General features: G+C 49.2%; 1 protein-coding gene across 1 annotated transcript in view; it reads right to left on the minus strand.

Annotated features, from left to right (window-relative positions):
• CCN4 (cellular communication network factor 4) overlaps nt 1–20,458 on the minus strand; it is a 31,864-nt gene extending 11,406 nt beyond the window's left edge. The window contains exons 1-2 of the mRNA XM_055127705.1: nt 20,192–20,458; nt 3,261–3,540 (exon numbers count right to left, since the gene is read on the minus strand). Of these exons, the coding sequence (XP_054983680.1) occupies nt 3,261–3,540; nt 20,192–20,260 (349 nt within the window). The 5' untranslated portion in view covers nt 20,261–20,458. The remainder of the gene's footprint in view (nt 1–3,260; nt 3,541–20,191) is intronic.
• Between the last annotated feature and the right edge of the window lie 7,407 nt (nt 20,459–27,865).

Below are 27,865 nucleotides of genomic sequence, written 5' to 3' on the forward strand. Positions count from 1 at the left end.
AACCCAGGTGGGATGACTTCTGCCAACACTAGTCAAAACTTGCACTTGTCAGCATGCCATAGTGCCGCCATTCTCTTTGACTTGTAGACAACAGTGGTGCAATTGCTAATTCTAATTACCTGGCATGTCCTGCCTTAGTGCATTGTCTTTCCCAAGAAGAAAAGTAACCTCACCTGGGAACTGCTGATTGATTTGTTGAATCTCTCACCCTTCTGGTACTGAGGTGCTTTCTAGAGCTTCCGACTCTGAACTCTCATGAGAACACATACTATGGTAGAATTTGGAGCAACCGGTCAGTGGAACATTAGTGAGTTCTGTGTGTATGTATGTATGTTTGCATGCATATTCCATGTGTTATTGTGATTTATGCATCTGTAAGAATGTGTCTGCACATGTAGGCATGCCATGTGTATTATCCATAAGTGTGTATCCAGGTACAGGTGTGTAGGGTAAAAGAATGGGTCAAAGTCGGTGTGAATGAAATAATTCATTGCGCAGATAAGGTAAAAAAGAAATGGCTACCCTTTTGGAATTTATAATGGACGTGAGAATTTAAGCCATAAGAAGTTTTGTAGTACTTGTTTAATAACTTATCCAAAAATCTACAAATATACAGCTTCAGATTAGTATAATCAAGGTGAACCAAATTGCCTCTTTACTGACCTCAAAGAGTAACTGTAAAGGGAGAATGACAAGAGGAACTGTGACAAGTGAAATACTCATTAAAATCTCTGATGACCCAAGTTTTATTTTCAAATCAAAAGAAAGTAATTGCACAGAGGTACATGATAACTAGCATGATGGACTGAGAGGTTGTAGAGGCAGGGGTGGGGTGTAAATCAAGAAGGTGGTGGGAAAATGAAAGCAGGAGAAGCATTTCTTGGGTCTATGCAATCACCAGGTCCAGGAGACAATGTTTGTAAGTGTGTGGTGTCTGGCTTATGATGATGATGTCAAGACAGCTTCAGATTAGTATAATCAAGGTGAACCAAATTGCCTCTTTATTGACCTCAAAGAGTAACTGTAAAGGGAGAATGACAAGAGGAGAGAGTGCACTTAACAAGGTGGGTCCAAGTAGGGAGACTCAGCCAGGATTCCTTACTGGGATGGGCAGGAATCACATGTCTGTCTGTCTCAGGAGTGAGTCTCAGATGAGAGTGTATATGAGACTATCCAGGGAAGCTAATTAAAGGAGGAGTTGGAGATTTCCAACTCCACATGCAGAAAATTTGACTCACTAAGTTTAGGGTGGGGCTCAGGAATAACATGCTTAACCAACACTTGAAATGTTCCTGTGCTGGTTGGTGTTGCCAGTTCTCTTTGAACACAGTTTTGTGGGGCTCATAAAGAGTCTATGTGAAAAAAAATTGAAGGATGGGAGAATCAAGCGTGGTTACTTGAAAAGCTAAAGACAGCTGAGATGGTATGAAAACAAGCAAATGATAAAAGAATCGGAAGTGCTCATAAATTAGCCATAAAACTTAGGGTGGATTTAATGACTTGGAATTCTGTACTTTACATTCCTCAACAACCCACATTTGAAAACATAATGGGTCTTCTGAAAATGAGCAACTTAGCTGTGTGTGAATGTGTACTGTAGTTAGTGGGGTCATAGTTATGGGCAATAGTGGGGTCATAGTTATGGGCAATGTTAAATTCAATACTAAAGGAAGAAAGTGGATTTAGGTTTATGAGTTTTTGTGTAACTTTTCAGAAGTGAGAGTGCTGTGTTACAGAGTGGTCACTCTTTATCTCTTTAAAATTCTGGTTCATGTATCTTGATTCAATTAAGGGAATACAAATCTAGTGAAGAGCAGAAGATGAAAAAGTCCCAGAAAGGTAAACTCAGGAGACAAGAAAGGAAATAATGGAGCAAACAAACAGTAACCACCTAGTTAACAGGAGCATTAAAACATCATTAAGGGATTTGAGTGATAACACAGTGGATAGGGCATTTGCCTTGCACATGGCTGACCTGGGTTCAATCCCTGGCATCCCATATGGTCCCCCGGGCACCGCCAGGAGTAATTCCTAAGTGCAGAGCCAGGAGTAACCCCTGAGCAATACTGGGAGTGACCCATAAAGCGAAAGAAAGAAAGAAAGAAAGAAAGAAAGAAAGAAAGAAAGAAAGAAAGAAAGAAAGAAAGAAAGAAAGAAAGAAAGAAAGAAAGAAAGAAAGAAAGAAAGAAAGAAAGAGAGAAAGAGAGAAAGAGAGAGAGAGAAAGAGAAAAAGAAAGAAAGAAAGAAAGAAAGAAAGAAAGAAAGAAAGAAAGAAAGAAAGAAAGAGAGAGAAAGAGAGAAAGAGAGAGAAAGAAAGAAAGAAAGAAAGAAAGAAAGAAAGAAAGAAAGAAAGAAAGAAAGAAAGAAAGAAAGAAAAAGAGAAAGAGAGAAAGAAAGAGAGAGAGAGAAAGAAAGGAAGAAAGAGAGAGAAAGAACGAAAGAAAAAAAGAAAGAAAGAGAGAGAGGAAGAAAGAAAGAAAGAAAGAAAGAAAGAAAGAAAGAAAGAAAGAAAGAAAGAAAGAAAGAGAGAGAGAAAGAAAGAAAGAGAGAGAGGAAGAAAGAAAGAAAGAAAGAGAGAGAGAAAGAGAGAAAGGAAGAAAGAAAGAGAGAGAGAGAGAAAGAAAGAAAGAAAGAAAGAAAGAGGAAGAGAGACAGACAGAAAGAAAACATAATAAAACATCAGTATCATATAAGATTATTACATATTATCTGAAACTTATATTTTAAGCCCATCAATGTATAACAGAAAACGTGAATTACATAGTGCTAACCGCTGTAAGCAGGAAGTCATAAAAAAACTAAATAACAATTCAGAGAATATTGGAAAGGGTTTGGAAGGGTTAATCGTTGCGGGCTATTCTTTCCAGGTTACTGGAGGTTTTAATTTTTAATAATTTTAATTTACATTTCTGTATATTTAATAGCAAATATATTTAATTAAAGGAGAATTTAAGGATGCCAAGAGCCTAGTGAAACCAAGAGTACCCAGAAAAATGGTCCTCCTAGGAGACTCTAGTAGGCTTCCTTTCCTCCAGATTCAGCCATGAAGGTCCTCCCAGGACAAAGGAAGGACCAGGAAACTGTGTTCCAGAGACTACAGCAATGCCAACACCCCTCCCGTCCCCCATCCCCAGGAAGCTCCCAGTTTCTGTCTGCATGTCATGGGTTGGAGCAAAGCTTAGAAGAGGGTCTGTGGTTGGGCGCCCCCAGGGTCAGTCTGGGGGCTGCGGGTTGGCCAAGGGTTGGCAGCTCTCACTTACGTGCACACACTCCTATTGCGTACCTGGGGCGGTCCCTACTGTAGTCACAGTAGAGGCCCCGATGGGGGTCGCAGACAGCAGCCTCTGTGCAGTTGTCTCCGAGCTGCTGGGCACACATCTTGCAGCACTCACAGCCGTCGGTGATAAGGCTGACCCCCAGCGGGCAGCGGGGTGGGGACGGGGGACACTCACATGGCCACTTGCAGAATTCAGGGCGTGGGGCTGAGTCCTCCCCTGGTGCAGGAGTGAAGGCCATGGCTGTGGGGGCTGGAGAGAGGACCTGCGGGTGAAGGGACGATGGCAGAGATCAAAGGAGGCTGACGGGGACCAGAAAGATGGCATAGAGGGTTCAGTGTTCAGCCCCCTGAACACCTCTGGGGTGACCCAGTAATCCCTGGCCCCACGGGATCTGAGCAGCACCGTGACCTCTGGAACTTACCTTGAACTTGGAGTTGGCATGAGAGAACCCTGGGCCTCTTGAGCACTGCTTGGAACTTCCACAAGGGGTTCCAAAGTTCAGGATGCCTGAATCACTCCCATCTTTGTGGTGTTCCCAAAGTTTGTATCAAATTATGTTCTCCTGGTACGTCTGAGATAGCTAAGCCAGATACTGCCTTTCTGCTCCGGAGCACTGTTGGGATGGGGATCCCAGCATTCAGGGTCCCTGCCAATAGAGGAGGACCTGCCATGCTGGGCATCCAACTCAAGGCTTGGTGCATGCAGGACTAGTACACTGGTTCTCTGAGCTCCCTGCAGCCCCTCAACCACTTTCTGGGTCCCCCTTCTGGCCCACTAGCTTGGCTCCTCACTCTTTTATTTTTTTCTTTTGGGTCACACCCAGTGATGCTCAGGGGTTGGTTACTCCTGGCTTTGCACTCAGGAATCACTCCTAGTGGTGCTTGGGGGACCATGTGGGATGTCAGGGATCGAACACGGGTCGGCTGCGTGCAAGGCATATGCCCTACCCATTGTGCTATTGCTCTGGCCCCATTGGCCCCTCACTCTTTTTTGTTTGCTTGTTTGTTTTTGCTTTTTGGGTCACACCCGGCGATGCTCAGGGGTCACTCCTGGCTCTGCACTCAGGAACTACCCCTGGTGGTGCTCAGGGGACCATATGGGATGCTGGGAATTGAACCTGGGTCGGCCGTGTACAAGGCAGACGCCCTACCGGGGCTGGCCCCGCACTCTTAACCCTGGATGGGGCAGTCCCAGAGGATGAGACTTGCAGGACTGTGAAATGTGGGCTGGAGTCTGTCCAGCCCATACAAAGCTTGACCTGAGGCTTGCAGATGTGGGAGCAGGGCTTCTTTGAGGAGCAGAAGGGGGGTGGCTGTGCCACATGGTCCCACTATCTCAAACACAGAAGCCCTGTAGTATGGAATTCTTGGATATGTATGTAATTTTTCTAGTGGAAGACTTTGGTACACTCATACTCAGATTCTTTCTTCCTGGCATTAAAGAGGAAAGTGAGACTCAGAAGGGTACATCTTGGATGTATCTAAAGATCCTGCCCCAACACCCACAGCCCCCATCCCAGCTGTCCTTTCTGCACCCAGAAGTTTTGCCTGCTCAAGGATCATGTTGTCACTCAGCAACCATTTGCTGAATGAGTTCAGAGCTGTTCTGAAGGCCTGGGCACTTGAAGATGAATTTATAAATTTTACATGCATGTTATTTATTTTTTAAAAGAAAATAATCCTGCACAAGAAAACTTTAAAAAAAATAGATGTGGTAGAACTGAAAGAGTTAAAGTGCATTCCTTGCCTGTAGCCAACCCGGGCTGGAACCTGGCACCACACAGTTCCTCAGACACCACCAGGTGTGCCCAAGGATGAAAACAAAAACACACCACACCTTCTCCCCAAATGGAAATCATTCTGCCATTAAAAATAAATACATGGATGGACCTCAAGGGCATCTTGCTAAGTAAAATATGAGAAACCCCAAACACACAAACATGGTGTGATTTCACTCTCGAATCTGAAATGGTTAAACTCAGGGGAACAGAGGCGGGTGGGTCTTAGGGTCTTAGGTGGGCTGAGGGGGAGTCGGGGAGATGTTTAGATGTAAGAAGGGACTTGTCTCTGTGCCTGGAGAACACACAGCTTCAGTAGGAGTGATTTGTGGCAAAGCCACAGGGAAGGTGGTGTTCTGGGAACCCAGGACGCCCTGAAACTCTGCTCGCTGAGTTCTCTGAACCTCCGCCAATGGGAGTGCGGGCCAATGACTGGGAGAGATGGTCCCGACGAAGGTGCTGGACTAGTTGGACTCTTGGTTTGGGACTTGGTGCATAGTAAGGACAGCAAATATTGATCAGGCAAATAAAGGGCCTCTGAAAGTCAAAAAAGGCTTTTTCCACCTCTAACCTTGGTCCAGGGCTTCATTCTGGCTACGTTGCCTTTCCACATTGTAGCTCACTGTGACCAAGACACCTTCCTTCCTTCCTCAGTTCTCTGGGCGTCACGACTGAGGTGACTAGCCTAGAGGACCTCTCGCTGAGAGACTGTCCTGCCTGGGGTCTTCTGTTAGCCCAGCTCTCCCTGCTCTGTGCTCCACCTGTTACCCGTTAGCCAAGCTAGCCGCCCAGTGCTATGACTACCACGGATCCACTCATGCCTCCGGGTGCCACAGAACATGTCCCACCTCCTTGCTAGGCTCTCTGTCCAGACACAGAAGCGATAGAGAGCAGCCTAGAGAAGCAGCTCTGGAGCCCTGTCTTGATCTGTGGGTGTTGAGGCTCAGGAAGGCTTTGTTGGGGATGGGGTAGAGAAGAAGCACCGAGGAGGAAGCCAGGGCTGGTGTCCATATGGGAGGCATTAGTACTCCTGCCCTTGTTGGTTTTCCTTAAAAACACAACGTGATCCAACAAACAAATGCACACACACACACACACACACACATACACACACACACACACACACACACACACACGAGTGATACTTTCTTTTCGTCAGTCTGTGAGACCAGAAGGCTCAGAGTTTTATAACTACCTGTGGACTAATCTCTGACCCCCCTCCAGGCCCTCAGTAGTTGCTTGGGGGCAGAAGCAGGAAAAGGCTCTTCCCTCCAAGAAGCCTCCTGTATCTTTCCCAGAGCATGTTAGAGCTGTTACCACCGGGTCCTATGGGACGGCATTAAGAGCGACACCGGGAGCGGCTTCCGCTCTGTGGTGAGCGTCTGGCACATGGACGGATGCGGGCTGTTGACCGCAGTTGGCTTTGGTGTCATTTGATGCTGAGGCTCTCCCCTCCCAGGCCCTCTCCCTTCAACTGGGATGAAATCTGAGAGCCCAGAACAGACCATGCTGATTCTAGAGCAGAGCCCATGTGGGCCTGTGGGCGGCCCTGGGTGTGTGGTCCTTGATACCACAAAGCCCGGGAGCACCACCAGGCGTGGCCCACGCATCAACAGTAATGAAAAAGAAAAAAAAAAGATCAGGGAAGCAGAGACAGTCATAAGTGGGTTTTTCCCATGGCCAAAATATCCGGAACTAGGGAGTTGGCCGCAGCACTGCTTCCTCTGAGGGCTACTAGGTGGTGCGTGTTGTGGCCACTCCTGAGTGGGGACACCCTCCTGCCCTCTGGTTGCACGTCTGTCCATCTCCACAGAGTCGGGGTGGAGTCAGGACCCCCTGGGCTGAGCTGGCTGGGCTGTGTCCTGGCTGGCAGCCCTCCCCTCCGGGTGCCTGTCTAGCCTGCTGACTTCTCCCGGTTAAAATCCCCAGAAGCAAGTCCCCTAGCCAACTATCCGGGGGGTCCTGGCCCATCACGCAGCAGAGCCCCTCCTGAGATGGAGCTGGCAGGTGATGACCCCCAGGGCTCTGGAGAAATAAGCTCCCAGTGGACAGAGCGGAGTCCTGGCTGTTGGTGCCATCTAGCGGTGGGAACTCTGCCCGTACCCTGTCCACGGAACCGGAGGAAGTCTGACCCGGAAAAAACTTTGTGACCCTAGGGCCTGAGGACTGTGGCGTGCAACCCTTTGACCCTGACCTTGCCTAGCATTTACAGTCTAGGGAATGTGACTGCAGGGCAAAAGCAAGTTCAGGCAGCAGCTGGTCAAGCTCCAGTCACTGTGCTCACAGAGAAACAGATGAGCTCAGAGGGGAACTGGCACATGAAAGGGGACAGGGGACTTGGATGCATTTGCCTGGTGGAAGGATGAATGGATGGACGGATGCTTTGTGATGCTTTGTGAATGCAGAGGCCCTCGCTGCCAGCCAAAATTCTTAGGGCATTCAGCACATGGAGAGATTTGCATGCCAGTTTCTCAAATCCCCTTCACCGATCCTAAATCTCACGAGCTGTGCAGTGAGAGCAACAGAGACAGAGCCAATGCCACACAGCTCCTTGGGAGGCCCAGCTAAGATGGAAATGGCAATGTGGACCCCAAGTTCTTCAGCCTGCTGTGATTGGCTGCACATGAAAGACTGTAAGTTCCTGGTCTCTGGGGAGGTGGTCGCTAGAGCTCACAGGCGAAAGTTCCACAGGATGGCAGCCAGGAGAGGCACCTGGGAGGTCAGGGACAGAGCTGGGACCATGGGCAGTGTGCCTGCAGGATGGACGGGAGAAGCAGGGACCTTGGTGTTGAGGTCACGGCAAAAACCAGGGCTAGAGCAGCCAGTGTCACAGTCCCGCTTCCTCCACACAGACCAGTGGGTGTGGAGCGGGTGAGAGGCGCAGGTGAGAGCAGGTAGGGTGCCAGCCCCTGGCCAGCTGTGTGGGAGGGGGGCTTTGCACTAGGTCTTCTTCTCCTGGGGTCTGGACCATAGCAGCCAGGAGCATCTTAGAGCAGCTCTTGTACCAAATAGTAGGAGGCTCTGAGGGGGTTTTCTCAGAGGGCCTGGGGGGGCAGCACAGTGTGTCCGGCACAGTGCTGGACTCTGGAGCACGGGCCAGTGGGCCCAGTGGGTTTGCCTGGTTAGCCAGCACGCCAGCACACCATCTCTGGGCACTTCTCTCTCATCCCAAGAGCTTTCGGGTTCTGTCCAGACCCAGGAGAGAAGTGTTCATCATGAGTGGCATGGAATATTCTAGGTACATGGCAGAGGGTTTTCTGTGTGTGCCATTACCTTGTCCTCATGCCCTGGTGAAATCACGGAGCCCGGCCTCTTAACTGGTGGGTAAATTGTGACGTAGCATCTCTGGAAAGCTGCTGCAGATACCCAGCAGCAAACTGTCCAGGGTCTAAGCGTGAAGTGTCTGCCTCCAGGTTCTGAGCAAAGCAGCCTCCCCTTGTCCAGTCCATCAGCACAGAGGCCCTCCCCTCCCCTCCTTATCCTCAGCGGAGCCCACCACACTTGCAATGAGGTCGGCTTCTGCAGGGATGGCCTTTCCTAGAAGCCCAGGCAGCAGCTAGTGTGTGGTGGGGAGAAGGTGACTTCTTAGGGTGCCCACTGAGTTGGAGAGCTTTTGTTCCAGGGTGGCCCTGGCAGCTAGTCCTGGTCCCACTGTAGTTCCCCTCCCTTGCAAAGGTCCAAGATAGCTCACTCACAGACAGTGCTCTCATGCTCCTTACCTGAGACCAGCTCCCTCACATACCAGCTAGCACTGTCTGTCTGTCATCTGGTGTGTATGACACACACATGCTTTCTCTCTCTCACACACACACTCTAACACATGCTGACATGTATGTCACATTCCCTCTCTCAGTATCACTCACATAGACACTTCTATTCTCTCACCTACAATCATATTCTCACCTGCTCATACTCACGTTTTCTTTTACACACACTCACATTCTCTCTAAGGCACAATTTCTATCATATTTACATTTTCTCTCACATATTCAGTCTCACTAGTGATAAAGCTCATTGAAGTTTTAAGAAAATTCAAGATGCTGCTCTGTCTAATGTTCATCGATTTAAAGAAGGCTTTTGATTCTGTTGAGACTGAAGCAGTCATCAAAGCCCTAGCCAAACAGGGCATTCAAACTCAGTACATCAAGATCCTCTGCGAGCTGTATTACAGATTCCCCACCAGGATCTCACCATTCTTCAAGGAAGTGATCATTGATGTAAAGAGAGGGGTTCGGTAGAGTGATGCTGTTTCAGTAAAATTCTTCAGTGCCACCCTCGAGAACGTCATACGATGACTGGAATGGGAAGGAATGGGAGTGAAGATAGACGGTCGGCAACTACACCACCTCTGCTTTGCTGATGACATTGTTCTAATAACACCAAACATTAGCCAAGGAGCACAAATGCTGGCCGACTTTGACCGAGAGTGTGGAAAGGTAGGACTGCAGCTGAATCTCACAAAGACAATGTTCATGAAAAACGAACTAGTCCCTGACGTTCCATTTGCTCTCAACGGAACAAAAATCTCCGAATGCAGCAGCTATGTGTACCTGGGTCGAGAACTCAACATGAGGAATGACTTGGTGCCAGAACTGCGCAGGAGGAAGAGAGCAGCATGGAACGCCTTCAAGAGTGTCAAAGAAGTAGTTAAGAGGATGAAGAACCTCTGGCTCCGGGCACATCTTTTTTTTTTTTTTCTTTTTGGGTCACACCTGGTGATGCACAGGGGTTACTCCTCAGGAATTACCCCTGTCGGTGCTCAGGGGATCATATGTGATGCTGGGAATCGAACCCAGGTTGGCCGCTTGCAAGGCAAATGTCCTACCTTCTGTGCTATTGCTCCAGCCCCTCCGGGCACATCTTTTTGACTCTACCATTCTTCTTTCACTAACATATGCCTCAGAGACCTGAGCTCTATGAAAGCAGGATGAGAACGCTATTTGGGTATCCCAAAGACGAATCCAAAAAGCTATGCTTGGAGTATCACGTTTCACTCCAGTGAGAGAAGGGATCCTGAGTTCTGACCTCTGTCAACAATCAAGAATCAGGGATGCTGTCTGTTTGTCAAGGTGTCAAAAATCAGATGGGCTGGACATGTAATGCGATTCAGAGATGACCACTGGACTAGAGCTGTTACTGAGTGGATTCCACAGGACGTCAAAAGACCACGTGGCTGCCCACCTATGAGATGGTCAGACCTCTTCTTCAAAACCCTGAATTTGAAGCTCATTGTGTTCCTGGAGTGAGCAGATACCATTGAGTAACACTAGCAGCTGCAGGGACGCATGGAAACATTACTGGTGCCCACTTGAGCAAATAGAAGATCAATGGGATGACAAGTGATGACAAGTGACAAGTGATTCAATCTCACACACATATTTTCTCTGCCACAGTCATACTCTCACAAATTAATTCTCTTTTACACGTTCTTAGACACACACATTCTTACAATAAACACATTCTCTCACAGGTTTTCACGCCATTATCATTCTAACATTCTCTTACACACACCCCTCTCTCACACACTAATTCTTTCATACCCACCTTTCCACAACATTTCCTTTCTCATAATTATCTTTCAGACACTCACATTCTTACACGTCTAAAAACTGTCATAAGCTCAGTTTCTCACACTCACACTCTCATATAGTCAGACGCTCATTCCCCCACACACACATTTTCTCTCACACACATTCTTACACATGCTCACACTGACCCTCATTGTCAGTCTCTCATCCTCACACACACTCACATTCTCTCTTTCATAATACTCACACTCAGATTCTTTCTCACACAAATCTTCACACGTGCCATCAGTCACTTTAAATATCCAGATGTCCTAGCATTTCTCTCTGCCCTTTGTCTTGGCACCTGGCCTGTTGTCATAAAGATATTGGCTCCCTGTCTTCCAGAAAGAATGGTGGAGTCTTCTCAGCCAGAGAAAAGACATGAGAAGTCACCACATCTCCTGTTCACTGGCTTACCAGGGAAATCAGCCAAAGTACCAGCACCCTCTCCTCTTTGGATGGTGTCTGTACTCCTGTCTTCAGAGTGCTGCAGTGCCACCATCCATTGGGTGTGGTTTGAAGTTTGTGGCAGCACTTGTGTTAACCTGGAATGATGTGGCACCAGTTGGTAACTGCATCTTTAGTGGATGCTCAGTTGGTCAGAGGAAGTATCCGCAGCCTCTGTGTCAAATATATTTGGGGCTCCATAACATTTGTTCTTTGGTTTTTGGGCTCTCCTGGGGCACAGCAGGCCCTGATCTCTGGAGGACAATGAGATTATGGCCCCAAAGAGTCTCAACTTCTTAGAGCAGGACTCAGGCTGCTGGGTCATTGGACAAAACCACAAAGAACAAAGGCAAACTGCCCACACATGGGGCTTGGTGAAGTAGGACGCAGGAAGCCCAGTGGTGATGATGAGGAGGAAGCTCAGTGACCAGCCCCCTTCCTGAAACTTCTCTAGGATTGTCCAATTGACTGGGGTTCTTTCTGCAACCCCACAATGAGGACCCCTGAGGCTCTTTCCAGGCAGAGCTTTTGTTGGGCATTGGGGCCACTCCTGGCTTGCCCAACTGCAGACAGGAACAGTCCTCCAACCCTGTGCCCTCCTCAGACACCCCATTGTAGTCCTTCCACCCACCCTCTGTTTCACCCGAACCAGCAGCCATTCCCACTCTACAGATGGAGACACGGAGCTTGGAAAATACTCCGCCATCCACTTGAGCTTACCTCAATTTGTGTTTTCCTAAGAGAAGAGAAAAGGGAGAAAATGGGAGTGTGTGTGTGTGTGTGTGTGTGTGCGCATGCATGCATGGATGAGTGCGTGGGTGTGTATGTGTGTAGGAGAGAGACAGAGACAGAGAGAGGGACAGAGAAACAGAGACAGAAAGTGAGTCCAGAATGCAATGCTCCCTACGGGTCCCTTGTAAATCACAGCTGTTCATGTAAGAATGAATCTCTCTGGCAATGCATGGCAAGAGCAGAGCGGACTCTGCAGAAACCGAGCAGTTTATGAGAAGACAGGAAGGGTGGAGCACAATCTAGCACTTTCTCTGCCACTGCCTGCTCCTGTCTCCTTGTGCCTGCTCACCCTCCCCCCCAGCCCCCTTCACACCAGCCTCATCAGCACCCGCTCCTCTGCCAACCATATGACAGCCCCTGAGGGTCTTCCCCCCCATCCCCTCCCCCCCCACCCCCACAAGGTTGCCTCTTGCAGTGGTTCCCAAGCTTGGCTGCGTGTCCGGAACCAGAAGCTCGAATAAACTCTGAGGCGCCTCCTCCCCACCCCTCAAATCAGGGGCGTGACGTGGGCGGAGCCTGAGCAGGGATTTTTCAAGGGGTTTCTGAAAGGCCGCTAAGATTGCAGAATACAAATTCCTGGACTTCACTCTGAATATTCAGCTTCAGGCCTGCTAAGCTGAGTCTCCCGCGCGGAATTTTGGAGGGACAAGTTGCTCTTTCCCTCTCCTAGGTGCCCTGGACAGTGCTCAGTTGGGAAAGATCCTGGAGTTTGGCTTTCGGCCTTTGGGAGGTATTACTTAGATAGTCCACCAGGGGGCAGAGTTGAGAAAGAAATGACCTGAGCCTGCTACAGGGGCTTGAAGGGAGGGTATCCCAGGGGTCAGCCTTTCTCCTCCTTCCTCACTGAAAACAGGGGCCCTGGGGACCATGGGGTGCCGGGGGAGTGGGGTAACCTTCTGGGCTTGACCTCGGAGCTGTGTCCCAGCCCTTTGCTTCACCTGCCTTTCCCAGGACATCAGCCTCACATTTCTGGTGCAGTGGACTGGGTCAGCCACGCGTGACAGGGGCGCACCTACTTTCTGAGGTCTCTTAAGAGTGCACCCCGAAAATCTGTACCTCTAGAGACAATGTCCGACCACTGGGGCCGCTATTAGAAAATGCTCTTAGCTCCCAAGCCATCCTAGCTATCTGACCCGGGTGTCTGGAGTACCCAGTGCTGCTAGGAAACTTTCAGGGCGTGGCTCGGGCTCCCCCACGACGCCCCCTCCCACCCACCCCCCACTCCGCCCCTCACCAGCCGGGAAAGCCAGACGGGGGCCTCCACGTGGGCCAGGCAGCAGCATGTCAGGGGAAGAGGAAGGTGCTGTGAGATTTCCTGCTAATTGGTTTTCTAAACTCCTGTCTTTCGTGTGTCTGGCAGGGGAAATGGGCTTTACACTGAGAGAGACACGGGGCAGGGAGCCAAGTTCCTTTCCCAGTAATGAGCCACAAGCTTTTGAAGTTGCAGGGACTCGTATTAAAATTCAGGTCCGCCAAAAAAAAAAAAAGTAAATAAAATAAGAGGGTAGGGTGGTGAGCCAGCTCCTGTCGTCGCTTGTGGCTGCCTCCTGCCCCCAAACGAGGCAGACGTGGTCTCTGCACACGGGGAGGGTCCTCAAGGAAGGGCTCTGGGACATTTTACTGCTCAACTTTGTAAGTGTGGGGACGTGGCCACTTGGAGCACGAGGCCAGAAACAGCTTTTAAGGAAGTTGGTGTGTGCGTGTGCGCGTGTGTGCGCGTGTGTGCGCGTGTGTGCATGTGTGTGTGTGCATGTGTGTGTGTGTGCATGTGTGTGTGTGTGCGTGTGTGCATGTGTGTGTGTGCGTGTGTGCGTGTGTGTTGAAGAGCCTGGGAAACGGGACAGGTTTAAATGTCTAGGGCAGCAACTATAAAGACAAAGGAGTGCAACCCCGAATCCATGTCTGACCCAACTACCAGCTTCTACTAGCCAAGAGGGGCTCCGAGGACCCCCGAATCCTGAGTTCCCCTTGCCTGGCTGTACGAGCAGAGACAACTTCCCTTTCCTGTTCAGATGCAGGAACCAAGGTTCAGAGACAAAATGAGAACCCGGACCAGATGCCCAAATCTGAGGCTTCTGCCTCCCAGGTCTGTGCCCTGGAACCATGGCCATCGGTGGTCCCAGCCATCCCCTGGACCCTCTCTCTGTCCTGCCTGCTCACAGCATTCAGCCTTTACTTCAGAGAGGCCGACACCCTTTTCTGTCCTCACATCCTGCCCTGTTAGCATCCCTTTGAGCCCGGCTTGCTCACTGATTTATTCATCTAGCCAACATGCATGCCTTGGGCACCCTTACCTCGCTAGCAGAGACAGTGACAGTGACAGTGGATTGTGTAGAGAAAGTCTCAGGACACAGGGAAGACATGAATGTGGAGTGGGGACAGGGCAGCAGGTGGCAAGAGAAGTGTGGGCTGTGGGGGGAGTGGTGAGAGGTCTGTCCTTTTTGGGGGGGAGGAACACACCCAGTGATGCACAGGGGTCACTCCTGGCTCATGCACTCATATGGGGGGACCATATGGGATGCTGGGATTTGAACCTGGGTCGACCACGTGCAAGGCAAACGCCCTACCTGCTGTGCTATCGCTCCAGCCCCTGAGGGGGTCTGTCCTTGTAGGAAGATGGGATGTGAGGAGGAGAGGTCATCTATGAGGCCAGCTAAGAATGCCCATGGAATGAGTATCCTTCCACAGGGCCAACACCAGTTCCCACGGGCACTCATGTGGGCTAATATGGCAACTCTACACGCAGGAATCACTCCTGGTAAGACTTGGGGGAGTAGGTGGGGTGTCAGGGGTTGGCCTCGTGCAAGCCAAGCATCTCACCCTGCTGTACTATCTCTGGGCTCCTGGACAAGACAGCTTTAACACAGGGGAAGTGGAAGCCGTGAGTAAGACAACATCAACTTCATTCTCGGAGTGTGTCGTAAAGCATCTGAGTCAGATGGACCAGACAGCCATGAGCACAGAGGAGGGGGCATTTGAGTATTTGCTGCAGTATCCTTGGAGCAGGAAAGAGGCTGAGGGGTCAGACTAAAAGCAGAAGCCTGTCCAGGCTCACAGGAAGCCACACAGTCCTTGTGGGCTGCCCCCTCTGCACCCCACCCCCATTCCCCACCCCCACCCCCCACTCTGCATGGTTCCACTTGTTCTTTGGCACAATCACATCCCTCCCCGCACCCCACAGCAAGTGGAGGCTCAGAAAGAGTCCATAAAGTGAGCCAGAGGATCCAGTTTCTTAGATTTGAAGTCTGTTATTTCTTATCTCTGCTCCTCCCTCTAAACGCCATGCATTGACCCAACCCTTCTGGCAGGAAGCCCCTGGAAGAACAGGATGGGTCAGCCGAAGGCCAGAGCTCTCGCTGCTGGTGGGAGACAACAAGGTTGGGCCATGTCTCGTTCTCTTCTCTTTGGTGAAGAAGGACAGAGAAAGACCTTCTTCACCAATGGGATCGCAAGCCTAGGGGTCAGGTGGAGCCTCCTTATTGAGCACTGGGAAGGCACATGGTGTGTTTAACATGACAATGATACCTACTCTTGTCTTGTCACTGTCTGAGCAGGCCTGTTCTAGGACAGCTGCAGGTCCCACCTCCCAGATAGGGTCTGAGGTATCTCCATCCTCCTCTCCATCCTCCACCCTCACGCAGTCCCCCCAGGGCAGATTCAGGGTACAGGCCTCTCTCTCCTCTTTGAGACTCAATGTGAGATTCCCAGAGAGGCCCGGATCATGTGTCCTTCTTGCATTTAAGCCTGGCCTCTCATTTTCTCTCAATCACCCCTCCTCCCCCTCCCCATCTGGACTCGGCAGAGTCATGGTCAGTCACCCCCAGCCTGGACTCACCTCAAGATTAGGGCCCATGGGTTGGGCAGACACAGAACTCATTCCATCCCTTGGATGCCTATTTCTAATGTTTTTAGAGGTCCCACTTCATCTTGGATGTGGTCCCCTTTTCCCTCACCATCTCTCTTCCTTCATAGGGAGGATGAGGAAAGGCCAGAGACTTGGTTGAGTAACAGGACCTCAAGGCTGAAGAAGAGACCAGAGTCTGACTCAGTGACTTTAAGACCAAGTGTCCATGAGCATCATTCAGGAACCACTTCATGTGCCGACACTCAGGGGTGCTGCTGAGTGTTTTTCTTCCAGAGCCCACTGAGTTTCTCTCTTAAATTCTCAGCATCAGCCTTTGTGCGAGTACAATAAAGCGGCCTCCAATACACAAGCTGCCCTCTGGAGCAGGGGCAGAATTGGACATTCACTGCATCTCTAGAAACAGAGAGAGCGAATGCACATGGGACTATCAGCATTCATGTGACAAATAAGTCGATGGTCAGTGATACCCTAACAGAGTGGAGAACCCTGACTTTTTATGGCCTTATCTACAAACATCATCACCACCACCACCATCACCAACAGCAGAAGTTTACCTAATACCATCACTACTGTCACCAACCCCGTAACTCCCATCATGATTGTTCCTCATGGCCACTATCATTATCCATCATCAGCAGCATCATGATCTACCATCATTATCATCATCCTCATCATCCCCATCTGTGATTGATCTGTCTTCATCACCAGAGCTTACTCCCTACTCTGTACTCAGGGATCACTTCTGGTAAGCCCGGAGGACCATGTGTGGTGTTGGGAGCGAAACTCAGATCGAGAAAATGCAAAATAACCCCCCTGCCTACCCACTCTACTCTCTCTCATGCCTCTATGCATCATATTTATTTTTGTCTGGAGGACCACACCCATTAGGGCTCAGAGTCACTCCTGGGAATGCTTGGGGTGAGCATGTGATACCAGCCTGGGCTTCCTGCATGCAAAGCATGAGCTTAGCCTATCGAAGTCTATCTCAGAGAAGTCCCAAGCAGTTAGTTGACACGGGATGTGTCCTGGAAATTCCCAGCTACCAGGCCAGTGGCTCAGAGCGAGGTCTGGAGATATGATGCTGTTCTGGTCTGGTCTGGTCCTGCTCTGGTGGAGATTAGTCAGACCACCCTGTCAGGCCTGGGGGCCTCTGCAGTTGTACTTGCAGACTCGGATCAGCTGCCTGCGAGGCTTGAGACTTAACCCCTCTACTGTCTCTCCAAGCCTTTGTGCTTATTTTTAAATTTCTGCCTTATTCTTTAACATCTCCAGCAGTATGAAAAAGCAAATATTAATAGCTTGCCTTTTGGCAGATGAAGGAAGAGTCTGGCTCAGAAAGGCTGACTTCCTTTTCCCAGGATTGACAGTGTGCACACAGAGGGACTGGGATTAAAACCTCCAACGTTTTCCCCCTTCCCATATATTGCGATGTCTAATGTAGGTCAGCTGTCCTGGCTGATGCCACTGGCTCCGAGGTGTCTCCTGCCTCACCAGCTCTGAGGGGCAGGAGGGGGTTCTCTGTGCTTCTCATTTCTGCAACAGGCATGTGGGCCAGGGACGCAGGCAAGGAATGTGCGGAAAGATTTGGTTGAAAATCTAATCCACCCAAATCTTTGCAACACACTGTATCACTGTATCACTGTCATCCTATTGATCATCAATTTTCTGGAGCGGGCACTGGTAATGTCTCCATTCGTCCTAGCCCTGAGATTTTAGCAGACTCTCTTTACTCGTTCTTCCTAGTGGTGCCTTATTGGAGGCTCTTTCAGGGTCAGGGGAATGAGACCCATCATTGTTACTGTTTTTGGCATGTGAATAAGCCACGGACAAGCCTCACACAAGAAGGGACTGGCAGAGGAACCCAAGTGTGTGGGACCCAGGGCTGAGATCTCCCGGATCAGGATTGTGCTCCTCCACCCAGACCCCCCATTTTCCAGTAGCTTGGCAGCAACACCTACAAACTGCCCTTGGTGCCGTGTAATCTCATCAATGGCCAAGATACAGAGATGCTCTTATAGCCTAGTTCTCCCTCTCAGAGAACCTGGCAAGGTACCGAGAGCATCCTGCCCACACTCCCGTGGCGTATTGGATATGCCAAATACGTAACAATGGTGGGTTTTTGCAGCACAATGAGGGAAAAAAATTCAGTCTTACTGATAATTGACTGTGGGGCCTCAGACAAGTTAATTTGACCTCTCCTGTCTTCAAGTTATGCATCTGCAAAGTTTACTCAGCATCACTCACCACCAGGTAGATAGAGGGACCCAGGGCAGTTGCTGTGGGTGATCTAGGTAGCACCTGGCTTTGTACTTGGCTGCTCCCACAACCTCTAGGTCATTCTCTTTGCTCATGGATAAGACTCAGCCCCCATGTAAAAGGAAGGATGGGTGGAGACCAAACCTGATGTCCAGCCCCCTACCCATCATTTCTTAATATCTCTAACAATCCTGACTATGTTTCTGAGCTCACTTCCGCATCCCACTCCTCTGTATCCTCTCCTCCTCCTCCTCCTTTTCCTCCTATAGACCCTTTACACCAAGTTCGAAAACCCAAGAGGAGAGGGAACTCTCCGCCGCCCTCAGGACTGCACTTGCTCAGCCTTTCCCCCCAACATGTCTCCAGTACTTCCCTTCCAGAGGAAAGCTATAATTATGTCCCTCCTCCCCCGCCCATGAAAATCTCCCTGGGCCCCTGCCTAGACTTGACTTCCCTTTATAAGCTAGTTGGTGGCAGGGACCGGGGTAGGGGGGTGTGATGGCCATGGATGGAATTCGCTATTCAGAAAGCAAAGCGCTGGGGGTCCTCCAATGACAGCTTTCATGGGGCGGGCAGGGATGGGGGTGTTAGGATGCTTATGAGCTCTAGCTACTGAATCAAGGAAATGATTATAGGGTGGGAGGCATTTGCAGGGGCTCATCTCCTGCCTTGAAACTCCCTGGGTCTGTCTGCACTCTGAGCTCCTGTGTGTCCCTCGGCTAAGCCTGGGGTCTCATCCCTTCAGCCTGGCCTTTTTCAGGGTAGGAAACCAGGGTTCTCAGGGTCCCCTTGTAGGCCTTTCTCCTCCTCCAGCACACAGACCCCTTACTCATCCTCTCTCACCCCTGTCCTCCCAACCACTCCTCCCCTCTCCCCCCCTCACGCCCCGCAGCAGCCCAGTAGGAGTGCAGATTTGGCTTCTGGTGGCAGCAATTCAGAGGAAATGCTGTTCTGCTTCCACTAGGAAGGAAGAGTCTGGCAGGGAAAATTAGACTGCAGGATAGGACAAGATCTGAGACTGGCTACTTAGAACCATGGGGCCCAATGCAAATCACTGTCTGGGCTCTCAGCCTCCTTTTTTCTCACTTGTCAGGAGGAAGTCATAGCTGCTTTGGAGCATGGATGGCACCAGCCACGGGCAGGAGCCATGCAGGGGTGCGCTGGCTTTGACAATGAATCGGACAGACCCGGGACCTAGACGAGGCATCACGTTGGCTCTTCCCAGGCTGTTGACCTGCTAGCTCTCCACTTCAGGTCTGGCAGAAACGCTCCCAGTCCCTCGGAGCCTGGGAGCTTGTCCCCAACACGCTGCTTCTCCCTCCAAGAATGGGCCCAGAGAGCTTTCAGTGTGAAGAGGTAATAAAACCCTCTTCTTCCTTCTTTCTCTAGCTTCCCTCCTGGCAGCCGGCCCTGGCCGGCTCTGTGGGATCTTGCCAGCTCCTCGCAGCTGCCCACCTCCAGCTGCCCTGTGCCCGCCGCCACGCCTGGCTCTCCAAGCTGGCCTTAGGTTGCCACGTGTCTTGCTCCCTGACTTCTAGGAGGCACAGACCTTTCCTCCATTCCTCTGGCTGAACTCTGGGAAGAGGCTGGGGGAGAGACAGCCCCACCCCCACTCTCCACGGGAGCCCCTGAGACAGCAAGCCTCCTTCCCGGGACCCAGATGCTCACACGTCCCAAAGGGGATGAGTTATCTCAAGCGCACGGACTCTTTTGCGGGGAATTGGCCATTTCTTCTTTCCAGCTCCACCTGGCATTTTCCATGTGCCGTCTTTTGAAGTGCTCCAACACTTGAAGACTCCCTTCCACACTCAAACACTCCAGGAGCCTCCTAACAAGCTTCTCACTCTATGCTGCTCAGAGAGCCTGAGGAACCAGCTGCAGGTCACACAGTCAACCTGGATAGAGCGACATCTGAAATCGAGCCTCCCCGCAACGCTGGTTCTTTAGGGTGCCCCTTGGTGTTGCATTCCAAGGGGTGGCTCAAGACCTGGACAGCCTATTGTCTGCATTCCCCGCAGTGCTACCCCTTCCTCAGCCTTCCACCAGCTCAGCAGACTTTGAGCTGTCCCACCTCTCTCCCTGGACCCTAACCTTTGCCTCCTGTTGGTTCACCACCTTGTCCCCAATACTCCGACCAGCCGGCCAGGTAGCAGGACTTGGAGAGAAAGAACCTTGGTTCCCTCCCCCAAACCCTCCAGACGGGACTTACCGAGGCCAGAACACTGCCTGCGGCGGAGGCTGTCAGAGCCGCCAGCGCCCAGGACAGGAGCCACCTCATGCCTGGAAGTCAACAGCAAAAGCATCCACGGAGTGCCCGGGGGTCCAGTCACCACTCTCGGGAGATGGGTCCTGTCTGTCCTGCCCATCGGGAGGACCAGCTCTGTCTCTTCCCGCAGCCCCGGCGGGGAGCTTTTATTAAAGCTAGAGCTGACGTCAGGGTGAAGGACAAACCCTGCATTTTCCTCTGAAAAAAACTTTTCTGCTTCTCTCTCTCTCTCTCTCTCTCTTTTTTTCTTTCTTCCCACTGTCCCCACCTCCAGCCCAGGCTTGGCCGGCCTCCCCCGCTCTGACAGTTCTTAAAGGGAAAGTCACAGGATTGGTACTTCATCCAGGGGCTGGAAAAATCTCACCCCTCCGGGAGCCGCCAAAGGGGCTCATTCCACTAGGGGGTGTTTTACAAAGGTGGGGGAGCAGGGAGATGGGGGCGCAGAGCAGAGTCTGGGATACGGTTACAGAGGCAGGGAGGCCTGGCTGGGAAATAAACTCCCGCTGCCTCTCCTTTCCTCAGGAGGCTCCTGCTTCTGGTTTTCATTTGTCCTTTCCTCTCCTCTCTCCCGGGCTGTAAGCAAAGGAGGATGACTTTAAATCCACAGATGGAGAAATGATAGGAATCCACAGATGAAGTAGATACGGGGGCTCAGTTTCTTCCCTTACTCCCACTTTGCAGTGGAAGCCACCCTCTCCCGGCTCACCAGCCAGAACTCCTAGGGGACGGGACCTGGGTTGGCGTCCTAGGTGGTTTTCGGGGGCGGGGGGGTGAGTTTCATCACCCAGGGGAGGAGCTTTTCTGGACAGAGCTAGCCCTGACAGCTGCCAGTGACAGCCTCCCGCCCTGCTCCAGTCTCCCTTCCCAAGCTCCGCTGTCCAGGTTTCTTGGAGCCTCTGGGAGGATCCGTGGAAAAGTAGACTAAGATGATGTGTCTCTCCTCAACATGGCTCCTATTGCCTTAACCCGGATTCCCAGTCCCTGTGTGGCCTGCCAGGACAGAGGCTACTCTGAACACTTGTCTTTTCACTCTCCTTGTATACTAGGATGAAGAGGAGTGAGAGATAAAGTAAGAAAAGGAGGGGGGTGAAATAGGGATAAAGAAAAGGAAGACGAAGGGAGGGGATGATGGGGAAAAAAAGGAAGGAACTGAAGGAGGGAGTGATGGGTTAAAGGAAGGACAGAGAGAGATGGAGGGAAGAAAGAATGGAAGATAATAGGGATGGGTAGAAGGAAGGAGGGCATGATGGATGAAAGAAGGAAGGAAAAGTGAAAGGAAAGAAGGAAGGAGTGAGGGATGGAAGCTAGGAAGGGAGGGAGGACAGACAGAAGAAAGGAAGAGAGAAGAAAGGAAGGGATACTTGGAGAAGATGAACATTCCATGTATTTCTTAGGCCAAATGGTGGCTTCAAAGTACCTAGGAAGAAAGTCAAGCCCATGGTAGGTCTTCAGAAACCAAGATTTCCATTCCACCTATGTGCTGTGTGACCTTGGAGAAGCTCCATGTGCTCTCTGTGCTGGTTTACAGAGCTGAGGGAGGAACAGACAGTTCCCACCACTCCTGGAAGTATGTGTGTTGTGCTAAGTGGACTAAATAGGCTTAGCCTAGACCCTATGATGGAGTGCATCTCTTGTCCATGATGAATATTCCTACTGGCTCTGCAGAGGAGTCTCGAGCACAGTGATGTTCGAACTCCATCCCCACTACAATGTCCTATATCCCATCATGCCACACAGCAGACACATAGTTCAGGATTGCAGAGTGGGGGGCTGTGTATGTGCAGAAGCTCGTGGTGGGGGTCTGGGTCAGGTCTGGTTTCCCTTTTTTTGAGTCTCAAGCTTCTACCTCCATCTCTTGGGCATGGATGTCCCTGAAGAAGAGGGATAGATACAGAATAATCTTCCTCATATGCAGAAAGTTTTTTAAAGTAAAATAATAAAAAATGGCCTTAGGCAACAGAAACTAAGAGACTGGTCCTCAGAATGGAGTTTACTGAGAGTGAGAGGGAAATTGTCTGCCATAGAGGTGGGGGGGCGTGAAATGGGGGGAAGAAGGATACTGAGGACATTGGTGGTGGAAAATGTGTACTGTTGGAGGGATGGGTGTTCGATCATTGTATGACTGAAACTCAAACATGAAAGCTTTGTATATATAATTCAATTTAAACAAAGGAAAAGAAAAGGAAAGGAAAAGGATAAAATTGGGGGAGGGGCACAGGGACAATAGTTGAGAGATGAAGACACTCCGGTGGAGGGTGCTAGAATGTTTTGTGTATGAACTATCAACAATATTGGCATTAATCATGCCTAAGATAAAAGTTTAAAATATTGCTATTACTATTATTTATTATTGCGATGAAATGTGTACCTATTTTTTATCATCACCTGAAGCCTACCACTTACATTAGGGTTCACTCATGGTATTTGTACCCTCTATTTGGGACCCATGTGTGATTACACTTGCCTTCAATGATAGCAGCCTGCAGTATCTTTTCTCTGCTCTGAAATTCCTTTCTTCCCCATCTTTCACCCATCTCTCCATCCCCAATCCATGGGGCTGCTATATGTCTGCTGATTTTCCCTTTTGCAGAAAGTCAGATTTTCTCCAAAACTCACAGCTTGTTTGATCCTACAGGTAGCCTTCACCACGGACTTCTCTCACAAGCATTTCGGACTCCTTCCTGCTTTTCATGGCTTGATAGTACATTCCATGTCATTCACCACTGGCTGGGAAAGTTCCTTCTCTTCCAAATAATGAGATGACAGTGAATTAACCCTGCTGCATGTGAAAATCAAGAGTAACACTTCTGCCTTGTAGGGTTCAAGAAACCTTTACATACCCTTGCTTCTCTGTTGCTAAATCCTGCTGTGTTCACCTTCAGCATCACCAACATACGATTCTTCTCACCTCCTCCATGACCACCATGCCGGTCTTGTGACAGAGACAGCCCAGGGGCAGTGTGAAACCAGTGTGGCTAGCCTGAGAAGAAAGGGTCTAGGTGGCCAGCTGAGGCTGGATGCCCATGTTCAGGGGAATGGCCAGAGTGGAACTCAGCAGAACCAGAGAAGGAGCCTGGTTACCTGGTCTATCCATGGGAGACGGGGCTTCAAGAGTCAGCCCAGATACCCAGACTCTCCTGTCTTGTTTGTTCACTTCAGGCCTGATCTCAGTGACGAGGAAGACTTCTCACTGCAGTTTCAAGGCTCAGTGTCTGTTGTGCCTGGGTAGCATAAGTCACAAGGGAAGAGATGTTAGCAGGATGCCTGCAGAAAGTGTGTTTTCTAGACATGGAGGTAAATTTTTCAAAACTCATTCCTAGAATTGCCTCTAATTTCCTTCCAGTGTCCTCCCATTTCCTTCCCTTCTCCTTGCTCTAGCTCAGGTAAGCATAGATGGCTGGAATCCTTACAGGAACAGGAACCCTTCAGCAGGGTCTCTGCTGCTGATACCTACTCATCCTTCACATTCTGCTCAAGGTTTGGTGATCCAGCAAGCTTCTCTATTACTCAGGAGTCAATGAGGGGAAGGGAGTCTCAACAGAGATTATGTAAATAACAAATCCGTTAATTGCTTGTGGGAACTTCTCCATAGAATTGGTTCCATATGAGAATTTCAGGCACTAGAGCTTACATAAATGAGTCTTGGGCTGTGCCAGTGGAGATTTGAGAGAAAGGATTTTGTATATGTGTGTGTCTGTGTGTGCATGTGTGTGTGTGTGTGAGAGAGAGAGAGGCGGGGGAGAAGAGAGAGAGGGGGGTGAGGCAGGGCAGTCAGAGAACATTTCAGTTTTTGTTTCTTTTTAAAAAAAATATATTTTATTTTCACAGGGCTGGAGCAATAGCACAGTGGGTAGGCGTTTACCTTGCACATGGCCGACCCAGTTTCAATTCCTCCGTCCCTCTTGGAGAGCCCGGCAAGCTACCAAGAGTACTTTGCCTGCACAGCAGAGCCTGGCAAACTACCTGTGGCGTATTCGATATGCCAAAACAGTAACAACAAGTCTCACAATGGAGACGTTACTGGTGCCTGCTCAAGCAAATCGATGAACAATGGGACATCAGTGCTACAAGCAAGTATGTTAGAAACCAAACAAATGTGTGATACTTTTTGATAAGTAAGTGAGGTATAATGTAAGAGGTCCTGTGGCCGAAAATGCATCTGTGTGCTCCAGGAAATTCTGCAGCACTCTCTTCTGGGAGCTTTAGTTTGTAGTCAGAGAACATTTCTAATTCCGGCAGGAATTGAACTTGACTCTGCTGCTCATTATGACTCCCATATGCACCTGCTCTCAGCAGGTGAGCACCAACTGAGTCCACCTGACAGAGACTCACCTTCTCACGGAATCAAAGACTCCATCTGTAGAGGTCACCCCACACTGTCAGCAGCTGTCCGCATAGAGCACCACATCAGAAGCTTTCAGGATCGTAAAACTCCTTCTCCATGCCACGTGGTAAGGGAAATGCGCGCTGAAAGTGGACTAGTGACCGAACATGATGTCCACTCAATACCCTCTGTTGCAGACCCCAACACCCAACAGGAGAGAGAGAGAGAGAGAGAGAACAAATTGGAATGCCCTGACACAGAGGCGGGGTGAGGAGGGGGGATGGGATTGGGGGTGGGAGGGATACTGGGTTCATTGGTCATGAAGAATGGACACTGGTGGAGGGATGGGCTCCCAAACACTGCATGAGGGAAAAGCAAGCACGAAATGTTTGAATCTGTAACTATACCCTCACTGTGACTCACTAAATAAATAAATAAATAAATAAATAAATAAAAATAAATAATTGAAAAAAAAAACTCCTTCTCCATGGTCTCTTGGGTCTGGGAAGGGAGTTAGGGATCCCCTGACTCTCACAGAGGGTATCTCTCAGGGTGGATGAGCAAGTTGTATTAATAACCACCTTATCTACCCAGTCACCCTGGGACCATTAGGCAACACAAAAGAAATGTGACATTTCAAAACCATTTCACATTGGTAACCTTCGGATCCTGGTCTCAGAGACTCTAACATAGGATTAGAACCGTCCGATGCAGATTCATTGAAGTGAGAATCTCTAATATGTTAACTTGGACCTCAAGGTAGTTTATATTAAAGCAGTTAGTAAGGCCTGATGTAACACCATGTTCTTTCAACTCCAACCCAAAACCTATGAGTCACTTAGGTACATATGAACCAAGTGCCTGCAGGTGAAACTACAACTAGAATTTGCATCTGGCAGTAAATCTAGAAACCATGAGAACTGGTAGCAGTGAATCTTGGGAGGACTGAGAAGCCCCTACAAGAAGTACCTCCGGAAGTTTCTTTCCTTCTTTCTTTCTTTCTTTCTTTCTTTCTTTCTTTCTTTCTTTCTTTCTTTCTTTCTTTCTTTCTTTCTTTCTTTCTTTCTTTCTTTCTTTCTTTCTTTCTTTCTTTCTTTCTTTCTTTCTTTCTTTCTTTCTTTCTTTCTTTCTTTCTTTCTTTCTTTCTTTCTTTCTTTCTTTCTTTCTCTCTTTCTTTCTTTCTCTCTTTCTCTCTTTCTCTCTTTCTCTCTTTCTCTCTTTCTTTCTTTCTTTCTTTCTTTCTTTCTTTCTTTCTTTCTTTCTTTCTTTCTTTCTTTCTTTCTTTCTTTCTTTCTTTCTTTCTTTCTTTCTTTCTTTCTTCCTTCCTTCCTTCCTTCCTTCCTTCCTTCCTTTCTTTCTTTCTTTCTTTCTTTCTTTCTTTCTTTCTTTCTTTCTTTCTTTCTTTCTTTCTTTCTTTCTTTCTTTCTTTCTTTCTTTCTTTCTTTCTTTCTCTTTCTTTCTTTCTCCCTTCCTCCATTCCTTTCTTCCTTCTTTCCTCCTCCCTTCCTTTCTTCCTTTCTTTCTTCCTCCTTTTCTCTCCTCCTTGTCCTCCTCCACATCCTCCACATCCTCCTTGTCCTCCTCGCCTCCGTGTCCTCCTCGTCCTTTTCATCCTCCTCCTCCTCCTCCTCCTCCTCCTCCTCCTCCTCCTCCTCCTCCTCCTCCTCCTTTTAAGCTTTTAGAATTAGCCAGTTGAAGTCCTTGAGTCCATAGTTTTCACACTAATCAGAGTGTACCTATTATCCTCATCTAGATATGGATGGTTCATTCTCCCTATTCCTTCTTCAGCAGGCTGCACGTTCAATTTGTTTCTAGATACCCTAGGACTTGATATTGGAATTGGCTTTTGGAAATCTTAGTCCCATAGCTGTGAAAGACAAGGATTTCTTTCAGGATCAAAGCAGAAGCATATGCATGCAAGTGTGTGTGTGGGTGTGCACGCACTCACACACACACACAAACACAGAGAGCCCTCCTACTAGCTGACATCCTTGTTCTAAGGAGAAAAACATTCTAGACAGACTCATGCTGTGTTCTGTCTCAGCTCTCCCAAGCTCTTCAGGGAGAATGGGGGTCTGTCCTGGGTGGGCCTGTCTCTCAGTTGCTGGATGCTAGGTCCAAGGACTGGAAGTCATTGTTTATTGATGCCCCAGACACACATAGCTCAAATTTTCTGGATATAGTTTACTAAAGAGAAAAAGTGAATGCTTCTATTCTCCAGCATAGGCTGGGGCAATCTGACACCACTCATTGAAGTGGATAAAATATACCAACCCTATACCCTAGGACCATGAAGGTTGTATGGAAAGATGTTCCCCCTGACGTTGCCTGTAGTTGGGAGGAGATACAGTGTGGTGTTCATCTTTGGGAAAGAGGAAGAAAATTGTGGGCAACACAGACCTGGGGGCCCCAGTGTTTTGTTGCTCATAGAACAACAGGGGGAAGAATGGATAGCTCAGAGTTGAAAGAAAGACATCAGCTGGGAATGAGTTTTCCTGGCAGCATGTCTGATGTGAATTGAAGTCAGGCACTCACAGTCACACTCCCTTTCTTATAAATTCATGTACTCATTCAAGGGCACACACTAGAGAGGTTTCCCATGGTTATGATGGAGAGGAACATGGGTGGGATTGGAGAAGCGGGAAATGAGATGAACCACAGTGGGGTTTGAACTATAGTGAGCGATAGACTATAGGTAACTTCCACACCTCCACTCTAGACAGTAGAACAAATGCTAAGAAAACCTGCAAAAGAGGGAAGGGTTGGGGACAAGAAGAAAAAGGAGTTAGGAAAGAAGAAGAAAGGGCACAAGAAAGAGTAGTGTGCAGGAAAGGGGGAGGAATGGGAGGATGGAAGCAGAGGAAGGAAACCATATTTGGCACAAATAGCTGTGTAGGAACCTTCATAGCAACATATTTGTCATGGAAGAGACCCAAATTGGAATCAACCAGAATGCTCTGCTATGGTGGATGTTTAAACCAACAATCTAGAACCATATTGTGTAGAATACTATATAGCAATAAACAAGAGCCTATTGGACACTGGTCCCCAAAATGAACATGAAAGGAAGGAGGATATTGGAGAATGTCCTTTGGTCCAGGCACGTTAAAGTTCATGATTATTCTAAGTGCACAATCTATGACACATAGAATTGAAAATCCCCTCTTACAGGTAAGGAAACTGGGGATAGGGGAGATCACATTTGTTCAGGCTTCCATGACAAGAACCCAAGACTGGAAGCTTAAATAATAGAAGCATATCACAATTCTGGTGGCTACAAGCCTAAGGCCAGG

This window comes from Sorex araneus, chromosome 2 (genome assembly GCF_027595985.1).
Source record: "Sorex araneus isolate mSorAra2 chromosome 2, mSorAra2.pri, whole genome shotgun sequence".
Classification (NCBI taxonomy): Eukaryota; Metazoa; Chordata; class Mammalia; order Eulipotyphla; family Soricidae; genus Sorex; species Sorex araneus.